The sequence below is a fragment of the Lethenteron reissneri genome, chromosome 49, assembly GCF_015708825.2.
Source record: "Lethenteron reissneri isolate LAM-NWPU_2019-01 chromosome 49, ASM1570882v1, whole genome shotgun sequence".
Taxonomy (NCBI): domain Eukaryota; kingdom Metazoa; phylum Chordata; class Hyperoartia; order Petromyzontiformes; family Petromyzontidae; genus Lethenteron; species Lethenteron reissneri.
In genome coordinates this window covers 287,595-309,156 of record NC_083827.1, presented here as the reverse complement: position 1 = coordinate 309,156, position 21,562 = coordinate 287,595, and the positions used below count along the sequence as shown (strand labels likewise).

The 21,562-nt window shown below is 46.4% G+C and overlaps 1 protein-coding gene across 1 annotated transcript in view; it reads right to left on the bottom strand.

Annotated features, from left to right (window-relative positions):
- LOC133354895 (anillin-like) overlaps positions 1-11,626 on the bottom strand; it is a 44,600-nt gene extending 32,974 nt beyond the window's left edge. Inside the window, 9 exon segments of the mRNA XM_061572058.1 lie at positions 236-348; positions 1,418-1,505; positions 3,723-3,949; positions 5,255-5,446; positions 6,792-6,960; positions 11,386-11,459; positions 11,462-11,499; positions 11,501-11,586; positions 11,588-11,626. Coding sequence (XP_061428042.1) covers positions 236-348; positions 1,418-1,505; positions 3,723-3,949; positions 5,255-5,446; positions 6,792-6,960; positions 11,386-11,459; positions 11,462-11,499; positions 11,501-11,586; positions 11,588-11,626 — 1,026 coding nt within the window.
- Positions 11,627-21,562: the final 9,936 nt, after the last annotated feature.

Here is a 21,562-nt window from a genome sequence, read left to right as displayed (position 1 = left end):
GGCATTTCTAGGGAACCCTAAAAATATCAAAAATGCCTCAGGCTCCAAAGCATCTCATATATGATAGGAAGCCCTGTGGCAGAGTTCTTGACTCAAATCCCACTTAGGGGTCAACTTGGCTCATTATTCCCTTGGGTCTAATAAAATGGCCATCACCATGTGGGAAGTGAAGAGTGGTTGTATTTAAGCTGTTGCCGACTCCTTCTTACAGGATGAGTCGTCTTTTTCATCATACCTCCCTCAGCTTCGCCAGGGCGGCCTGGGTCCGCAGTTGTCTCTCGGACAGCCCTGTTGCTGGGGCATAGTCTCCGGGAAGGACAGCCGGCAAATTGTTTTCACAGCGATCATCTGTGAATGAGGGCATCGCTGTTTGTGACAACCCCAAACCAGTTGACAATTTCTTGAAGACAAAATAACCTCAAGATATCTGCACTGCCATTGCTTGTCGAACTCCTTTCCATGATCCCAGCTCAGACATCTCTCTTGCTCCAGGCTCCAATGGTCAAGCCGGTCTTGGGCATCAGAGCTTTTTTATTACCAAGCACCCCCCAATTGGAACCGATTAGATTCTAATACATTGCTACATGCTTAAAAATTGATCCATTCTGCCATATAACTTATTTCTGTGCACATAATCCGACATTTTATGCTATTTTATAATGTTTAACCACCTATTATATTTGTCACTGTAAAATTATATTTCAATCTCTAAAATTATATATCACGCTATTGTGCAATATCAATGGATAATTAATGTCGCTGTCAAATGGAAAGGACCTCCTTGAACATTAAATGTGAATCTCAAGGGTTTATCCTGGTTGAATAAAACTGTTTTTTTTTTGCTACTCTGAACCTATCGGAATGTGAAACAAGTGCATGTTGGTGTAGGCTTTGATCTGGTTTAGGTTTACGACTGGCGAGACAAACCCAGGGTGTTAGGCTCCGGATTAAATTTAACATTTGGTTTTAGTTGGGTTCAAGTTAAGGGCCGCTGGTTAGTCCTTACACCAATCTGTATGGTTAGGCTACGGCTAAAATTATGGTTTATGCTGAGAGTTATAGTTATGCTATGCAATGATTTGTCATCTCATTGTTAAGGTCTGACTTGAATCATCCATAAGCCCAGAGCAGGTGAAGGAAATAGCCTAGTGTTAGACTTTAGCGTCACGGATAAGCTATAGTGTGCGTGTTAGACTCTATAATCTCTATTAGTCTGTAATGGGCTCATAGATAATGGTTAGGCTCTAATCTCTATTAGTTTCAGGGTTCGACTCTGTACTCAACCAGGAATTAAATTAGGATATAGAACCCTAACACACCGCCAGCTACAGTAGTTGCTGCAAAATATCTGGTGATTGGCTGTGGTTTAGCTTGTGCGGGGTAAACCACAGCAAGAGCCAGGGTGGATGGCACAGACCTGCAGAAGCGGCTAGTGGCGGGGTCTCGGTGGTCATCGCTTCCGGGAAGACGACCTTAGTGGAGTGCGCCACAAGCAGAACATCCACCTACGTCAACACACGACCTGCCACGTTACACCCTGCAACTGACATCGTCAGTCACCGTTAAAAACTGTTTCTAATTTACAAGGTAAAGCCCAATGAGCTACTGTAAAGAGCTTTTTTTCAGGGGTGACCTGGCCACAAATGATAGCTCAACGAAGTGGCTGATCATATGGAAATGTATAGCAGCCAAATACTCTTTAACGCATCCGGAGGACCCGGATAAATATCCACACGATCACAACATGCAATCTCTAAATATACAGGCATCAGGGTCGGGAGCGAACCCACGATCTCCTGTATACCAGACAAGGGAGATAAAATCTCGTCACCGCAGCGCCCCTCTTGTGCCACCCACCGACTGCTGACGAGAATTGGATTTTTCCCGTGATCTATGTCCTGCAACTATTTTATCGGGCTTTCAAGATGCAGTTGCATTTAGATGCTCGCTACTTAAAATTGTATTGTAAATCTGGTGAGAGTCAGAGTAAAAAAATTATACATGAACACTTTTTATATAGTAAACAAAACATTACATACATTGTTTTTTATTTGAGCAATAAGGAATTCACTTGCATGCAAAATTATTTTGATAAAGTACATACAACTGTTTGCTACAACTTACATTTCACAGATATACATGAGAAGAAATTTGCAAAAAAGTTAATTTTCACAAATGACATTCATTTTAATAGAAAAGGTTTTAGCAGTATTAAAATTAACTAAGAAAAGGTTGTTTTCCCCAAGAATACTGCCCAAAATTTGAAATCTAAAATTCAATTGTACAGAAATTACACTTGTAAAGACATAAAATGCATATAATTAGTTATAATAATTAGGACAGTTCAACAGGACGAGTCAAAATCATTCGCGAGCAAGCTGCCAGCCAGGAAGCTTCCACATGCGTCCGTGCACAGCACACAAAAAGCCTTCACAACACCTCACAAACACCCACATGAGCAGTCGCAGCAGCAGAGCTCCTGAACATGGTGGCCCGCACAGGCTGGGGCACTGAAGGCAGTGGTGGTGGTGGTAAAGACGTTGATGACAGCGATAGCGGTGTCTGAAGATGCCGGAATCAAGAGGGAGGGAGCAGACGCGTGTCAAATCGCTCAAGCAAAGAGCTCCAAATCCGGTGGCCAGACAGGGTGGAAATGACATCCACAAGCCACGTAGGCGATGAGGGTGGTAGAAGTGGCATGTCATTGGACAGTATTAAAATGCCACAGTGGTGAGATGTTAACTACCTCGCCTGGTATACATGAGGTTGTGGGTTCAATCTCGACTTTACCAACTGTATATTTGGAGTTTGCATGTTCAATTCAGCATCACAATTGGATACAATATTCAATATTTTTGACGTGTTTGTAGTCTTTTATTTGTATTGTCCGTCTCAGTCTTCATTCTTGTTCATTTTATTAGTCTAGAGCAGGGGTGGGGAACGTCCGGCCCGCGGGCCGTATGAGGCCAGCGAAATCATTTAGTCTGGCCCTGCCAAGGCAACCGCAGGCGGGACTCGAAATTAAATAAATCTAGAAGCAAACCTGGAAAAGCAGTTGCGAGTAGCAACATCATCAATACCAGCTAACATCACATGCCTCACCAAAGAGAAGCAGTTCCAGCCATCACATTAGGGGTGAGTTAATTAAATGTTTGACCAAATATAACAGGCAAATTTTTAAGTTGATAATTTTCTATGGCCCGCGAATGATGTCATAAATATCCAAATGGCCCTTGGCAGAAAAACACATTTGGATACACTTTGTACAATCATACATATATATTTATTATGCCCAATTTGATGCATGACCATAAGCATGAGTCAATTCTAATTGAAGAATATCCTGGAAAAGCCTGACAATCAACAAAAGCTAATTGTTAAAAAAATGTAGGTTTTGTTCAGGAAAGGTGGATTCCATGGATGGAATAAGTACATTTTAAGTGTAGTATGTGGCTGTCTGTGAAAAGATGATGAACTAAAAGTTGTATACGACCATCTCGTATTTAAATATAACTCGTGTAGGTTGTTTGAAATACATATATTTGTAGATCATGCTTTTTTATAGAAAATCTCTCATTTGAAGAATCCATGAAACTTCATCTACTAAGTGACATCATGACAGTCATATTCTCTTGGATACATGGCCATGGTACACATTACAAGAGCTGTTAGTTTTTTTTCCGGTTTCACCTCCCAGGAAAGCAGACCCTTTCATCCCACACCTCTTGGTGGGCGGTGGTGCCGACTGCCCTGTGTGGTTGTGTAGGTGGTGGCAGCAGTGGCCCTCCGGTTGTAGGCGGGGAGGCCGAATGGCCCTCCCACGACGAGATGCGCTGGGCGAGGGCGGCGGGACCCACGCGGCGCACGGGCGATGGGCGCACGTCAAGACGAGCGCGAGGGCCCCGTGTGGGGCTCACGGGGCCGGGCCAGTTCTCCGACGACTCTTCATCTGCACAGGGGAGAAAGCATTGAACACTAAATGTGAAGAGCGAAACAAAAAATCTGACAAGGTAAACGGGTTATGTGTCATAATGGGGTTAGTGTCTACTTTGCTAGTGTGGTTCGGGTTAGGTATAGTTTTTAGTGTGGTTGTGCTTAGAGTTAGTTATTGTGTTAATGTCTGTCTAACTCGTGCGGTTATGGTTAGGTATAGTGTCTGTTGTGGTTGAGGTTAGTGTTAGACCTATGGTATGGTTGGCTCGCGTGCTTAGGCTGTTAGTAGGACTATAGTCCGGTGGATTTCACAATCAATATGAGAATTTTCCTCAGTCTCAAATACAACCTCAGTGGCAATGAGATTGTAGTACTCATCTCAATTCGTAGGTTGCTTGAAGACAATTATTATGCCAGGGCAGTGAACGATATTGTAATCAATCATAGTCCCAACAAATAAAGAATGCAGAATTTCCATAATTGGTTTAGAGCCTCAAACCAGTGTCATCAATTACTCGTTTAAGTACTAGACGACTAGATTTCCTTACGTGAGGGTTAGAGTTATGGGTTAGTGCAGGGTGGGGAATGTCCGGCCTGCGGGGTGTATAAAGACCGCAAAATCATTTGGTCTGGCCCTGCCAAGGCAACTGCAGGCAGGACTCGAAATTCAATAAATCTCGGAGCAAACCTGGAAAAGCAGTGGCGAGTCGCAACATCATCAATGCCAGCTAACATCACATGCCTCACCAAAGAGAAGCAGTTCCAGTCATCAAATTAGGGGTGAGTTAATTAAATGTTTGACCAAATATAACAGGCAAATTTTTAAGTTGATCATTTTGTATGGCCCGCAAATGTTATAAATATACAAATGGTCCTTGGCAGAAAAAAGGTTCCCCACCCCTGGGTTAGAGTAACATGCTCAGCATTCAGCACTTTCTACATTCAAGGAAAAAAACCCGTTTAGATTACGTTTTTGAAGCACCCTCCTAAAGGAGTGTAACTCCAGTCCTCAAAATCCAAAGTAGCACAGCTTTCCGTGATTGCCAACCATCAGGCGCAAACAACGTGTAGTGGGTAAAGTTGCATATGAATGGTAAACATGAGTAAACATGGAAATACAGTCTGCGGGGATGTCGCAAGAACTGGAGTTTGAAAAACAGTATCTGAGTATTAAGTTATAATTTGAAACCGAGAAATTATCACTTTAATCATGACACAGTTTCAAAAAATCAGTTTAATTTTGGTGTATTTCTTTCAAAGATGGTGTGACTGCAGCCCCCCGTAAGGAGAGCTCCTCTGTGGTGATTGCTGGCATCCCTACCGTCTCCAATCTGTTGGGAGAGGTTGCGTAGCCGCGATCGCACCGACGCGATGGCAGGCGTGTCCGCCTTCACCAAACGCTCTACCCTGCGCGAATCCAGGCTCTGGCTCCTTGGGGCCGGGGAGCTCCCCCCTTCCAGTGTCGCGTCCCCCGCACACAGACGCTTGGAGGGCGATGGGATGCTGGCTCCGACTGATAACAGGGCATGAGGCGGGTAATTGTCAGGAAGCATTGGTCTCTTGTGGAGAAAGTTACAAGCAGTGGGCATGTCTGGTGATGACTCCAGGTTGGAGAGGAAGCAAACGCCGCCCTGGGTTTTCCTGACGCAGGTGACATGTGCAGGTGGATTAATTTAGTGACTAGACTGCACTGGCTTCATATGCGATTTCTTCACCAGAAAGGTACACGCAGCCCATGCTGCTTCCCATAAAACTGGTCTGTTGCAGCCCAGCACTGGTGCTTTATTATTATTATTATCTGAGGTTGTCTTTGCATTTCAACATCACATTAATACAAATGCTCACACAACCTGAGATTGGAAAACCAGAGGTGGCCTTTATTGCCTCAAGCTGCCACAGGTCAGAACAAAACTGTATAGAATCATGCAAATCTATTATCATTGATTGAGACAACTATTTTGATCCTACATTGAGAAATGTGTCCAATTCCATTGATGATTATCTTGCATCTAGGAGTGAATCAGATTATCCTAAGGAAAACTAACAGATATAAATTATAACACTCCAAATTTCACAGACGGATTCATGAACCCAATTACTGTACTGACATATCATCTCTAACTCACAGCCTAATGGGTTTGGAAGTCTCACTAGTCTTGGTGATCAACCAAACCCTTACCTCCCAAGGGCTGTGCATGACCACCCAAGGCTTGAAACGTTGAATAAACAGTGGTTAATACTGTGCTCTTATCTGACTATTCTCGCTATTTTTACACAAGCCTTTGTATTCAGCCAGGTGGTACTGTGGTCAGAGATATCAACAAGTGGAAGGCTAATTTTTTAAAATTCCAGTCAGGGTTAATAATAATACTAAAACAATGTAAAATCCAAAAAGGAAATGAATGCTTGATCACGGCTTGGGTTGATTCCACCTGTAATCTGTTTGCGGTAAAATATTTTTTATCAATTTGTAAAAGGTTAAAATGTGTTGTCCTATGGAAACACTGGCCGATCATAAGTGTTGAATTTCCAAAACTAGCTCAGGGCAACCAAGGGAGACGAGCACCGCTCATTGCTCATTTTAGCACACCTATATTTCACAACTGATGCCATGCCTTAGGCAGTGCCATCTCTGTAGAATCCTATCTTTTAAATGTAGACTTTACACAGCAGCATTGGAAAAACAATCTGGTGCCTTCTGAGCCGCGCGGAGCTGGCTCGGCAAGGCGCCGGTGCGCCTTCGTAGTACGGTGGAAAAGATGTACAAGCTGAATATAGAAGCCGATGTGCACGAGTCACTGCACTCGTATCAATGCAGTAATACTACTTATGTTGGCACATGGGTGCCGTGTGGGTACCTTGATTGCTCTTTCCGCGAGGGGGCTCCTGGGTCGTGAGGGGAGTCAGGGTACCGCCTCGCATGTTGGCATCGGTCAGAGGCTCACGCAGCCTCTTGCTGGGGCTTGGCCGCTCACTCATTTTCTGCTGTAGTAGCTCGCGGCGTGCGCGCGTGCGCTCCAGCAACTTCTGCAAACGCAAAGCAATGTTCACACCTCTGGAGAAACAGCATTTCAACGATAACCTTGGCAGCTAGTCTGTGGAGCAGTGTTTAATACAATCATTTAACTAACAAAAAATGATAACATTATGCATCGACTTGCTCATCTCTCATTGCCTTAAACATTATGTTCTCATTGACATCGCTCATGTACTTTTACATGCTTTTCTCATTAACTTTAACATGCTACTCTTTGTTACACATAAAATGACATTAACTTGCTAATTTTTTCATTAACTTTTACATGCTTCTCTCATTAAAACACATTCTCTCTCTCTCCCCCCGAGCCATTCTTATGCTAAGTTCATTAACTTTAACATACCACGCTATTTATTACACATAGACTGACATCGACTTGCTCCTCTCTCATTTAATTTAACATGATATTCTCATTAACTTCGCTCATTGACTTTGACGTGCTTTTCTCATCAACTTTAACATGCTATTCTTGGTTACACATAGACTGACATTAACTTGCTAATTTTTTAATTAACTTTTACATGCTTTTCTCATCCAAATACATATGCTAATCCTACATGCTAATCTGAGCTCTTATGCGCTACGGAAGCTCTTTAACTTTGCACTATAATCCAACATGCTAATCTAGGTTCATTTCCTTTACCATGCCACGCTATTTATTACCTTTACACTATAATACCCCAATAACACTACTTTGGCTACCTTTGTTCTCAAAAACTTCTATAAACTCTTGCTGGTAACAGCTTTTCTTCACAAGGCAGCAGACGTGCTGCTCACAGCAGACATCACGGCTGTCGCGATTTTCACCCGAAGACGATGGCTTGTGCTATCAAAACGTTGTGATTTATTTAGCTTTATTTCTACCTACGTGACTTTACCGAAAACAACCAAAGAGTATAGTTAATGTTTTATACAATATTTAGAACCTATTGGGAGAAATTCTCATTACGCACTATATCCGAGTGAAATAGGAGGCATGTTTCAAAGTATGAATGATGTGGAAACAAAACTAATCGAAACCCTCAGATTTGCAAGATTCTATATGAGTCCCACCATTGGGGTGTTTTGGCCAGTTATGGTTAATTCATGGAATATATTCAGAAAACATTTTATCCAGAGTGTACACAATAATTGATGGGGATAACACTTAAAATCCACAGATGGGTCAACATTATTACGTTTACTTGTGGGAGGAAATCGGTATTCCTGGATAAATTCAACAAATACAGTATAATACAGTACCCAGATGTCCTGATATCTCATGACCACACAGCCCAGCAGGCCGGGTGTTACACAGAGCACAGGAAGTGGTACCTTGTGTCCAATACAATGGATACAGCTATATGCTACTGCAAGCAGCAGCATTTGTACCGCACTGCATATAGCCTAATTGGAGTATAGAACTTTTCTAAAAAGTCATTGCGACCACCATTTCTAAACGCAATATTTTATTCTAAAAAAGACTGGCAGTTGCCAAACTAGAATTTGGTGCCAAACAGACCAACAATTAATGGAATCTGTCGTCGGTTTGTCTCAAATTCCAGGGTATGGGTCACGTGAGGGGGCGCGTCAAGTAAGCTGTGCCCCAGAGCGGAATGCCTCGTGTAATGGCCAACCAGCAGGAATCCTGTTCCAACAGCTTCGGCAACACAATTCTTTCTATTCCATTAATAATTTCACTATTAACAGGTGGAAAGTCCTTGCTTGTAAATGTGTTTTTTTGTTGCTGTGGTGGCATTTACTGCAAGGTCTTAATTGAAGATTTACCATAAACATGTACATTAAAGTTGACTACATTTCCATTAGGCTACAGGATAGTAAGAGGGAATACGAATGATTTTATTATTTCATGAAAATACTTATTTTAATCATGATGAAAATAGCACTGCAAGACAGACGCCTCCGCAGTGGGGAAACGCCGACCGGAGGTGAGAAAAAATGGTAAAAGTTGCTCTACAGACTACACGTTTCGGAGAGGGGCCAAACACAGGCATATCTGTCCTTCGTCAGGAGCTCAGACCCATCTGCATGCATGGCTAGAAGATAATATATACTTTATGTACATTGTAGAGTACTTTAACAGTATGGAAAGCAACAAAAATACTTTAAGATCCACAAAATAATGTTCCATAACTCGAAGTGGTGTTTGTAGATTACAAGTAACACGAACAAATTAATAATAACGGATTAAGTCAACAAGAGCGGTGTTTGTACTTGGTGGTTTTTCCAATGAAAGCATTCGGTTCTACCTCTGGAATGTGGAATTTCCACCACCGGAACGTGAAATCTCACAACTAGCTTGATACCACTCAAGAAGTTGCGCACTTCCCAATGCTTCTTTGAGCCCGAGGGCACTGATACACGTATGCTACAGCGAGGCTGATTTACGAACCGCAACTGCAGGTAATAATGTGCAGTTCAACGATGTAGAGAGGCCTCGGCAAGGTAATTAACCCTTTTAACCGGGTAAAGGTAAAGGGTAAATGTGTCGACATGCCAAGGGGTAAGGTAAAGGGTAGGGTAAAGGTAGCTCGGAAGAATTACCCGGTAGGGTAAAGAAAGCGCAAAGTATTATCGATAAATACAGTACCTAGTTTACCGCTAAAAGCTCCGTGGCGCAGTCCGTGGCCTCCATTTAATAAGTAATATTAAAACAAACTTGATTAAAAAACACGCTTTTATTAAATGTACTCGTAATGGCAGAACTCCACGACTCCATGAAATGGCCCCGAAGCTTGCCATAACGTAAAGGGACCATGGTGATTTACAGCCAACGTGAGTTGAGCGTGGACAATTAGACCCAAGCCGAAACATAACAAATACAAAATAATGTTTAAAAATATATATACATTTTTTATGATAGAATATATTGTCATCAGTATGACATAAGTATACCAAGTTTGCAGTCGATACCTCATTAGGAAGTGGGTTAAAATTTAGTTACAAGATTTGAGGATATGACGACAACAACGACAACAACAATGACAATAACAGAGTGAGTTAAAAGAAAGCGTGTAAAATTGGAATAATCGAGAGTATTCTATATGATTAAAGCGCTCTACCTACCGTTATAAACCTTGTTCATGTGTAGTAGTACCCCAGTAATTACCCTGTAATCGGGTAATTTGTATGGGGCAAGGGTAAAAGGTAGGGTAAAAGGTAGGCTCGTTGCTTTTTACCTTTAACCTTACCTGCTAAGCTAAAGGGTAAAATGTAGGGTAGAGTGATTGTATTGTGGTAAGGTAAAATGTATGGTAAAGGTAGGCTCGTTGTTTTTACCTTTTAACTTTTACCTTACCTTGCCGAGGCCTAGATGTAGAGGGAAAAGCAAGTGTACTTGTTAGTAAAATTGCAGTTTAACTGCCCAGTGTATGGTAGTGATATTTCTGTGACATTTGGTTATGCTGCTGTTGTAAATATCCAGATGCATTGTCCCTCAGGTGCTAAATATATATTGTATTGTTTGAAAAGATTTTGCTCATTTATTTAATATTGTTCAATTTACTTTTATAAATTAGTGCTCATCTTTGGTGCTTAAGCTGCGTTGCCATGCTGTCCTGTACGGGTTTGAAGTTATGTTAAGGGGAAACAGACATTAAAGTTATGGTTAAACATGTCTATGGTACATAAATGCAGTTGTGTGACTGCAGGGACTATGATTGACTGCATGCCCGTGACTTAACATACAGTATTTATTTTAAGGACTGTGCTGACTAGCAGCTGTTACAACTCTTAAGACTGCCCTCAGCTGACACGATATTAAACCTCAGGAAATTAAACGTCTAAGGCAGGGGTCGTCAACCTACGGCTCCGGAGCCGCATGCGGCTCTTTACGGGCTGCTTCTTGACGATATGTACGTATGTACAGTATGTACTCAGATGTATTGCGGCTCTTGAAATACTGAATTTTGTACCGAATTGGAAAGAAATGGCTCTTCTTGTTATTTTGGTTGCCGACCCCTGGTCTAAGGGGACAAATGAAAATGTATTTTTTTATGCACAGCCCATTATCAATCCACTCTTGGATGACAACCGCCATGGCGTTATCGGTCATGGGGGTTGTTTGACCATACTTCACCACGCTAGTCATTGCGGGTTGGTGAAGGTAGAGGCTCAGGCACGGTTCTGATATAAATCGCTACTGATGTGAGCCGCGGCCTGGAATAGGCTGGCACCGCTTAGCAATCATTATCTATAAACATATAAAATAGCATTTGCTATGAAGATTATAAGGATTTATATAGTGTCTGACGACCAACAACAACACGTGTGATGTCAACTTACGCGCGACAACCTTTACATGTGAATCCACTACGGTACTTTTATTTCAAACTGGCTTAGGGCCGCAAACTTCTAACCATACCGTGCAAGCAAAACTGAAAAATAAAGCAATCTTTAAATGTGCAGGACCTCACCTGTGTGAAGGGATCCATCGCGCCGAAGTTTTGTGGGAGGCGAGATGGTGTTGAGTAGACGGGGTTGAAGGTGGCTCCGAGTCAGCGATGAGCTTCAATCTCGGCGTCGCGTTCAGGGGCCGCGCCACGCAAGTCACGACGCGCGTTTGAACTATCGCGGAGAGCATCACGGGTAATAACGGGCGCTTTCGGTGACGTCATGTGCGGACACGACGGGAACCTCACTGCTTAATGACGTCATACGAATGTACGCGCGCCGAAGGTTTGTTGACGCTTCGCGACGACGTCGTGTGTAAACAATGATGGCGTTCGTCTCACACCGTAAGCTCCATTATATTTTTTTATAACGTGAACACACTACAGTACTATAAATTTCGAAATACGTCATCGCAATAATAATAAAAAAAATTCCTTTCGGACACGTCAGGCGCGAACATCGGGAACGTCATCTCGCAGGAAAGGGCCGGAAAAAATGACGCAATGATAATCTCAGCCTCGACACCAGATCGCCGTGCATGACGTCATCCTGTTTTTAAAGTGATGTCACACCACAACGTTGATCCCCGTTGCACGGTTTCATATTTCTCTAACAGTGCCATTGGGGGAAAGAGTCATTACCAAGAAGGCTGTGGGGGGGATGGGGGGTGCTTCATCCAGAAGTGGATTTATCATGGCTGATGATTCGCCTGGTATACAGGAGGTCGTGGCTTCGATCCCGACCCCTGATGCCTGTATATTTGGAGTTTGCATGTTTCTTTCCCCTTAGTCGCGTGAATTTTTCTCCGGGTCCTTCGATTTTCCCCTCCACATTTAGAATCAGAATCATGCGTTGAGAATATTTGGCTGCTTTAGAAAAAATGTCCACATGATAAGCCACTTCGTTGAGCTATCATTTCTGGCCAGGTCACTTCGAAAAAGAGCTATATAGCTCAGTGGGCCTTACAAGGGTAAAATAAAAATAAGTTGTTTAAGTTCCTCTCTGAAGGCAGTGTTTCGTATTTTAGCACATTATAATTGCTCACATTACTTTGGAATTATAAGCTCGTTTTTAATGCTATGCCCATGACTTAAATGTTATTGTGAGCCGTATTAAATCTTTAATAGGGAGCACTTGGAATGTTTCAAGAGTTAATCTGCAAATACAGCACATTTATAGTCTCAATACATGTTCAGCATGACTGCATTCAATTTTAATCTTAAACAATACGTTACTGTTGCACATTGCGGTATCCACTTCCCTATTTCATTGGAACATGTGGCATAGATTGGGTGAGCTACGTACGGTGCGAAAGTAGATCAACACACAACTGAAGGATTTTGACAATGCGTGAAAAAATGCATTGGAGAGCTAAGCCACAACTAGCTTCATCAGGCGACAGACAGATTTGTGGAGAAGTCTTATTGTTTCATTCCTTATATAGAGTAGATGTGGTGACCACGCTTCTGCGCTCTTGCAGTTAGACTTCTCCACAAATCTGGCTATCGCCTGATGAAGCTAGTTGTAATTACTGGCGAAACGTCGTACTCAGATTGTAAATGTTGTGGCTTGGCTCTCCAACACACAGGTGTGCTGTACTCGTGACGAATTGGCACTTTCTGTTTCCGTAATTGGCTGTCGGGTGATGGCGGGTTTTAACGGGCCGTTTATACTGGTAGGAACGAAGTGGACCAGACCACCAATAGATTAATGTGTCCGTCCGTCCGTGTATCAACATCGCCCCCTACTGCAAACACTTGGCATGACCCTGTCCGACAAGATGGCCGCCCGCTCCCCCTGCGATGTGAATTAAACAAGATGGCCGTCGCTTCCGGTGCATCACGGCAAAACTTTAAACTTCGCTTCAAAATTACTTTACTGAAACGCAGCGCGTTTTTAAAAAAAACTAGCTGTACTACCCGGCTTCGCCCGGGACTTGTATCCACCACGGCCGGCCGCCTTTGTCTCCCCAGTGGCGATGTTAATACGCCACAGCAGTTACTCGCTTGAGGCAGAGTCGACCTAGGGGAGGTTCAAACAATGGTCACCGGTGGTGGCCGTGAGCGGGAATCGAACTGGGTTCGCCGGGTTGGTAGCGCAGCGTAGCGTTAAGCACTACACCCACCGATCCTCACACACCACACACGCACAGACACAACAACAACAACCGCCATTCGCCACTAAGTGGCGGTGACGTCACCACGATGCTTGTGCCAGGCCAAGTGCACCTTGAGGCCACGTGAAGTGTCGAAAGCCCGCTGGCAGGAGGTCACGGGGCAGACCCAGGTGCCACTGGTCGACTGACCGAGATGACCGAGATGACTGGCTGATGCACCACCTGTGCCCCCTACTGTACCAACTTGCTGTGCTTTAGCCACCCGGCGCTCCGCTCGTTGTTGTGAGCGTCGCTCCTCCGCCCTCCGTTGTTGTTGGAGGGCGACTGCCTCCAACTGCCCAGTAGCGTCCTTCACGAGCCTCCTCCACTGAGGCCGATCTTGACACCGCTGGTACCAGTCATCGGCAAGTCCACTCAGCTCCACGTCCTCCTGTACCACATCACTCCATCTCTTCTCCAGCCCGTGCCGCGCCCGTCTAGCCCCCTCGATCCGGCCGAACAAAAGCTGTTTAGGCATGCGGTGGCTGGGCATGCGGGCTACATGACCCAGCCAACGCAGCCTTGCCTGCCGGAGGAGCTCACTGATGGGACTTTGCCCAGATCTTTCAAGGATTTGTGAGCTCCTCACACAATCCAGCCTGGTTAAACCCAGGATGGATCGTAGGCACAGACACACACACAGACACACACACAGACACACACACACAGACACACACACACAGACACAGGCAGCACGCTAAGCACTACACTACCGTTCCCCCTACACAACACACGCGCGCGCGTCCATAGGTACACATACACGCGCTTGCTGCAGACACACACGACTGTCAGGGTGCGTACGGCAGTAAACGACTGAAATAATAAAGCGGCAATGCTGCGCAAGGAACGCCTTAGACCTGCAACACATTTGTGTAATGCGAGCGTAAACACACAAACACATACAAACACATACACAATACACACACACATACATGCAGACACACAGACAGACACATAACACACATACATACACACACATACATACACAGAAACACATACACACACATACATAGACACACACATACATACACACAAACACATGAACACGCATACATACACACATACATACAGACACACAGACATACACATAAACACATACACACATAGATATGACCTGGCTTCGCCCGGGACTTGGATCCACGATGCCCGGCCGCCTTTGTCTCCCCAGTGACGATGTTCACACACGACAGCAGTTACGCGTTTGAGGCTGAGTCGACCTAGGGGAGGCCCAGGTCCGTTTCAAATAATCGTCAGCGGTGGTGGGCGTGAGTTGGAATCGAACTGGGGGCGCTCAACCAGCTTAATGACTATTTGTACAAAGAACATATAAAGAATCGATTATAATAAGCAGGCAACAGTCCACATTATAGACTGCCAGTACACGCACTCAGCTTCATAAGCAGGCTAGAGTGTACATGATAGACTGGCAGTAAGCTGACCCAGCTTAATGACTATTTGTACAGTGAACATTTAAGTAATCGATTGTTGGCGCGTTGGGTTTAAAAGTAATATTAATTGCACACATTGTGGTGGGGGTGGAGTGAAGAGTACGAAAAACTTTGATGAATTTACCTCAGAGTGGTGTGGTGGGTGTCGAGGCCTAGTAGCGTGCAGAGCCTGCGGCCTCGCCAAAATTGGGCACCCGGCAGAGGCAGGGTACGGGTGCCGTTCCTTCCCCCCCCTCAGCGCTCCAACAATACTGTGTAATGGCTATTATTTAATTAATTACGGAGCCTATGAAAGTGGCGAAGGCGTGGCTAGCCGTTGGCAGGGGCAACCGCCGTCCAATGAAAGTGCAGCCCTTGGCGAAGGCGTCGCTAGCCGTTGCCAGGTCCAATGAAAGCGGCGAAGGCGTCGCTAGCCGTTGGCAGGGGCAACCGGCGTCCAATGAAAGTGTGTATGGTCCGGAGACACACAGACACACAGACAGACAGACAGATTCACGATTTTATATATATAGATTACTTTACTGAAACGCAGCACGTTTTTTAACACAGAGACAAGAAACATTTATTAACACAGAGACGACATACATTTAATCGCCTTATTTGTGCACGAAAAGCACGGCGCGAGGCCTAGTGCGGCAGGCTTCGCGAGGCCTAGTGCGGCAGGCTTATTAACACAGAGATGAAACACAGCACGTTTATTAAAAAAAAATTACTTTACTGAAACGCAGCACGTTTTTTTAACACAGAGACAAGAAACATTTATTAACACAGAGACGAGATACATTTAATCGCCTTATTTGTGCACAAAAAGCACGGCGCGAGGCCTAGTGCGGCAGGCTTCGTGAGGCCTAGTGCCGCAGGCTTATTGACACAGAGATGAAACGCAGCACGTTTATTAAAAAAAAATTACTTTACTGAAACGCAGCACGTTTTTTTAGCACAGAGACAAGAAACATTTATTAACACAGAGACGAGATACATTTAATCGCCTTATTTGTGCACGAAAAGCACGGCGTGAGGCCTAATGCGGCAGGCTTCGCGAGGCCTAGTGCGGCAGGCTTTTTAACACAGAGATGAAACGCAGCACGTTTATTTAAAAAAAATACTTTCCTGAAACGCAGCACGTTTTTTTAACACAGAGACAACAAACATTTATTAACACAGAGACGAGATACATTTAATCGCCTTATTTGTGCACGAAAAGCACGGCGCGAGGCCTAGTGCGGCAGGCTTCGCGAGGCCTAGTGCGGCAGGCTTTTTAACAGAGAGATGAAACGCAGCACGTTTATTTAAAAAAAAATACTTTCCTGAAACGCAGCACGTTTTTTTAACACAGAGACAAGAAACATTTATTAACACAGAGACGAGATACATTTAATCGCCTTATTTGTGCATGAAAAGCACGGCGCGAGGCCTAGTGCGGCAGGCTTTGCAAGGCCTAGTGCGGCAGGCTTCGCGAGGCCTAGTGCAGAAGGTGGTGGTGGGGGCTGGTGGTGGGGGCTGGTGGTGGGGGCTGGTGGTGGGGGCTGGTGGTGGGGGCTGGTGGGGGCTGGTGGTGGGGGGTGGTGGTGGGGGGTGGTGGTGGGGGCTGGTGGTGGGGGGTGGTGGTGAGGGCTGGTGGTGGGGGGTGGTGGTGAGGGCTGGTGGTGGGGGGTGGTGGTGGGGGCTGGTGGTGGGGGGTGGTGGTGGGGGCTGGTGGTGGGGGGTGATGGTGAGGGCTGGTGGTGGGGGGGTGGTGGTGAGGGCTGGTGGTGGGGGCTGGTGGTGAGGGCTGGTGGTGAGGGCTGGTGGTGAGGGCTGGTGGTGAGGGCTGGTGGTGAGGGCTGGTGGTGAGGGCTGGTGGTGAGGGCTGGTGGTGAGGGCTGGTGGTGAGGGCTGGTGGTGAGGGCTGGTGGTGAGGGCTGGTGGTGAGGGCTGGTGGTGAGGGCTGGTGGTGAGGGGTCTTTAAATCTCACAGCGTTTCTTGTCAAAACAAACACTTTTAATTAACGTTACACTAGAATACAGTAATTTTGTCTTTAACTCCTCTATACCCGGTCGATATCCCTGTACTGGTACTAAGTATTATTCCTACCAGCCCACCCCGCAGGGTCCTGTTACTGGTAGGAACGAAGTGGACCAGACCACCAATAGATTAATGTGTCCGTCCGTCCATCCGACTGTCCGTCCGTCCGTCCGTGTATCAACATCGCCCCCTACTGCAAACACTTGGCATGACCCTACAAAAACCTTCAGACTCAGTGACGCTATCCTGGTAGCAACATCGCCCCTACTGCAAACACTTGGCATGACACGTGTAACATTCCCTTATTCCCTGAGATAGCTTTTAATTAAAACTTTGAAATTAAATAAAAAAAATTCACAGCGCCCTAAAGCCTACAGCTAGGCCTAAAGCCTAGAACTAGGCCTGAAACTCTCCCTTCGTATCGTACCCCCGCGTGTGTGAAAGGGAGTTATGTTTAACAATGTTACATTCCCTCATGTTTTTAAATAGAAACATTTAAATTTAAAGCTTTTACATAAATCATTAAAACATTTAAATTAAAAATTAACTCACAGCGCCCTAAAGCCTACAGCTAGGCCTAAAGCCTAGAATTAGGCCTCAATCTCTCCCTTCGTATCGTCCGATTTGGTGTAGCAACATCGCCCCCTACTGCAAACACTTGGCAGGACCCTACAAAAACCTTTTGACTCAGTGGGGCTTTCCTGGCTTAACAAGTGTAATAATAAACTTCGCTTCAAATTTACTTTACTGAAACGCAGCACGTTTTTTTTTAACACAGAGACAAGATACATTTATTAACACAGAGACAAGATACATTTAATCGCCTTATTTGTGCACGAAAAGCACGGCGCGAGGCCTAGTGCGGCAGGCTTCGCGAGGCCTAGTGCGGCAGGCTTTGCGAGGCCTACTGCGGAAAAGGCTTCGCGAGCCCTACTGCAGAGAAGGCATCGCGAGGCCTACTGCAGAGAAGGCTTCGCGAGGCCTACTGCAGAGAAGGCTTCGCGAGGCCTACTGCAGGGAAGGCTTCGCGAGGCCTACTGCAGGAGGCTTCGCGAGGCCTAGTGCAGGAGGCTTCGCGAGGCCTACTGCGACAGGCTTCGCGAGGCCGTCCGTCTGTCTGACAAAATGGCCGCCCGCTCCCCCTGCGATCCGTGAACTAAATGAACTAAACAAGATGGCCGTCGCATCCGGCACAGCCAATGACATCGCCTGTTGCAATCCTTGCTCTGTGGGCGCGCGAGTCAGTGGGGAGGGGGGTGTGGACGTCATCGCTCTGTGGGCGCGCGAGTCAGTGGGGAGGGGGTGTTGACGTCATTGCTCTGTGTGCGCACGAGTCAGTGGGGAGGAGGGGGTGTGGACGTCATCGCTCACCCCCCATGCACAAATCATTTTCTTTTTAACTCCTCTATACCCGGTCGATATCCCTGTACCGGTATTAGTATTATTCCTACCAGCCCACCCCGCAGGGTCCTGTTTTATTTACGCGATCTAACCCAAAAAAAACTTTATTATGGAGAAATAATCATGCATTTACTATTCCAGTTAACCACATATTCGGTAGTAATACAAATTTAATAAAAGACTCCGTCAGGCACTGCTGGTCTCCGTCTGTCTTTTATTCAGGTTCTTCTCCGCACCCCCACTGGCCTCCTCTCGGACCAGTGTCGTCTTGCGTGCGCCCCCGCGCACGCTCCCTCTTGCGTGCCACGCACGCTCCTCCGTTAGCTCCTCTATTCCCGCACTCCGCACACCGCTGGCCGACGGCGTGCAGAGGTCCTTCGGCCACGTGGCCGATGGCACGGATCTTTCCTCACCAGCCAACTTGGCTCAGACTCTTAACTTCCCCGACTGCCCCGATCTCTTCCGGGCTCCTACTTATATACATTCCCCCCACGTGACCCTGACTCCTCCTCTTCCAGATGCTCAGATCCGGCCTTCCCATACTACCCCGCTGGCTCCGTCCCCATTCACCTCGCCTCCCATTGGAGCCGAGGTGAACGGTGGCCCCTCCCACACGCCCCGCAGATCAGGCTCCGCCCCCCAATACCCCGGGCCGTGTGATTGAACCTGAGCCCAGCAACAACCCCATTTACGCTCGCATTACACAAATAAAATAGCCACACCTCAGCACGTGAATAACTTTTTCTTGTACTGTGCACTATTATCGTGTGTTGTACTGATCGTTGTTGTTAACGTTCTTACCCCATGCTCCTACTGCACATCGGTGATAAAAGAGCTTTATAGCTCATCGGATTCCTCCAGTATATATACAAGTTCTGATTTCACTCAAAATATAACAATATAATTATTTTTATGTTACGTGGCTGCTGCTGTGTTCTGACCAGTGCTTTGAGATCCTTGATGAAAAGCGCTAGCATTTTTTGGAATCTATATACTGTATATAAAAAGGAAATTTGTGAATGTGTCTGTTCAAAATGTTTAGCATACTTACCGACATGCAACAAACTTGAAATTTGCCATATGGGTACTTTCCAGACTGTATACCATGCAAAAATGATAAAAATAGACTTTTGTATATTTTTTCTTCGCGCAGCATTGCTTTATTACTTCAGTCGTTTACTGCCGTACGCATCCTGAAAGTTGTGTGTGTCTGCAGCAAGCGCGTGTGTGTGGGGGAAACGGTGGGTGTAGTGGTTAGCGCGCTGTCTGTGTGTCTGTGTGTGTGGGGGGAGCGGTAGTGTAGTGGTTAGTGCGCTGTCTGTGTGTGTGGGGGGAGCGGTGGGTGTAGTGGTTAGTGCGCTGTCTGTATGTCTGTGTGTGTGGGGGGAACCCTGCTAGGGCTGCGGTGCCTCAAATATTGGAAGAGGTCACCCCCTGTGAGTGGCTGGCTGAGGTGCCATCTGTTGAGGAAGTACTGAAGGCGATCCAGAGTCTGAGACCAGGAAAGGCACCGGGCAGAGATGATCTCCCAAGCCAAATGCTCAGGGAGGGTGGCGTTTTTTGCACAGACTGCCCTATATGACATCATAACAACAGTCTGGACCACTGGACGGGTTCCGCAGGATTGGAAGGATGCCCTGGTGGTCCCCCTCTTTAAGAAGGGGGACCGCACAGACTGTAACAACTACTGGGGCATCTCACTCCTCAGTGTGCCGGGAAAGGTCCTGGCAAGGATTATTCAACATCGCCTTGCTAGGCACGCTGAGGAGAGGCTTGCGGAGCCCCAATGCGGTTTCAGGAAAGGGCTGTCCTGCACAGATGCCATATTTTCTGTCCGTCTGCTACAGCAGAGGTGTAGGGAATTTCAACAAGACCTACATCTCTGCTTTATTGACCTGGTCAAGGCCTATGATACCATCAGTAGGCCTGGGCTCTGGGTTGTTCTTCGTGCTTTCGGAGTCCCTGACCCTCTGCTCACGATCATTAAGGACCTTCATGATGGTGAGCGGGCCCGGGTAAAACTACGTGGCCGGGAGTCAGAGCCTTTCCCTGTACACCTTGGGGTGCGACAAGGATGTCCTCTGGCTCCCACATTATTTAACAAGCTTTCAATAGCTGTACCGGGGGAATTTCCATCTGGTACAGATATAATGGGAGGCTGATCGACACCCGGGTGCGATCAAGGGATGGCTCCCTATTGGTCAACCACGTTATGTATGCCGATGATTTGGTAATAGCTGCTCATTCAGAAGAGGAGTTGGAGACGCTGCTGCTGAGACTGGAGCGTGCCACTAAGAGGTGGGGCCTTACCATCAGCCCCACCAAAACTAAGCACCTGCCTGGGTATTTTGTACCATCGGACACTCCACCCCCACAACTCCCAATCGGCGATGGGGCAGTAGTGGAGAGAGTGGAGAGTTTCCCATACCTGGGCAGTGTGCTTATGACCGGCTCCAGTTTAACAGCAGAGGTCTCACTCCGAATCAGTCGAGCGGCAATATCTTTTCATCGGTTGCGTAACGCTGTGTGGAAGCTACCTGGTCTGTCGCTCCGCACGAAGCTTCAGGTCTTCTCGGCCACGGTCATTCCCTCCATTCTATACGCTTGCGAAACGTGGACACCCCTAATGGAGCATCTTCGCCGGTTGGAAACATTTAGGCTGGCCTGCCTACGATCCATCCTGGGTTTGACCAGGCTGGATTGTGTGAGGAGCTCACAAATCCTTGAAAGATCTGGGCAATCTCCCATCGGTGAGCTCCTCCGGCAGGCAAGGCTGCGTTGGCTGGGTCATGTAGCCCGCATGCCCAGCCACCGTATGCCTAAACAGCTTTTGTTCGGCCGGATCGAGGGGGCTAAACGGGCGCGGCACGGGCTAGATAAGAGATGGAGTGATGTGGTACAGGAGGACGTGGAGCTGAGTGGACTTGCCGATGACTGGTACCAGCGGTGTCAAGATCGGCCTCTGTGGAGAAGGCTCGTGAAGGACGCTACTGGGCAGTTGGAGGGAGTCGCCCTCCAACAACAACGGAGGGCGGAGGAGCGACGCTCACAACAACGAGCGGATCGCCGGGTGACTAAAGCACAGCAAGTTGGTACAGTAGGGGGTACAGGTGGTGCATCAGCCAGTCATCTCAGTCATCTCGGTCAGTCGACCCGTGGCACCTGCTGGGTCTGCCCCGTGACCTCCTGCC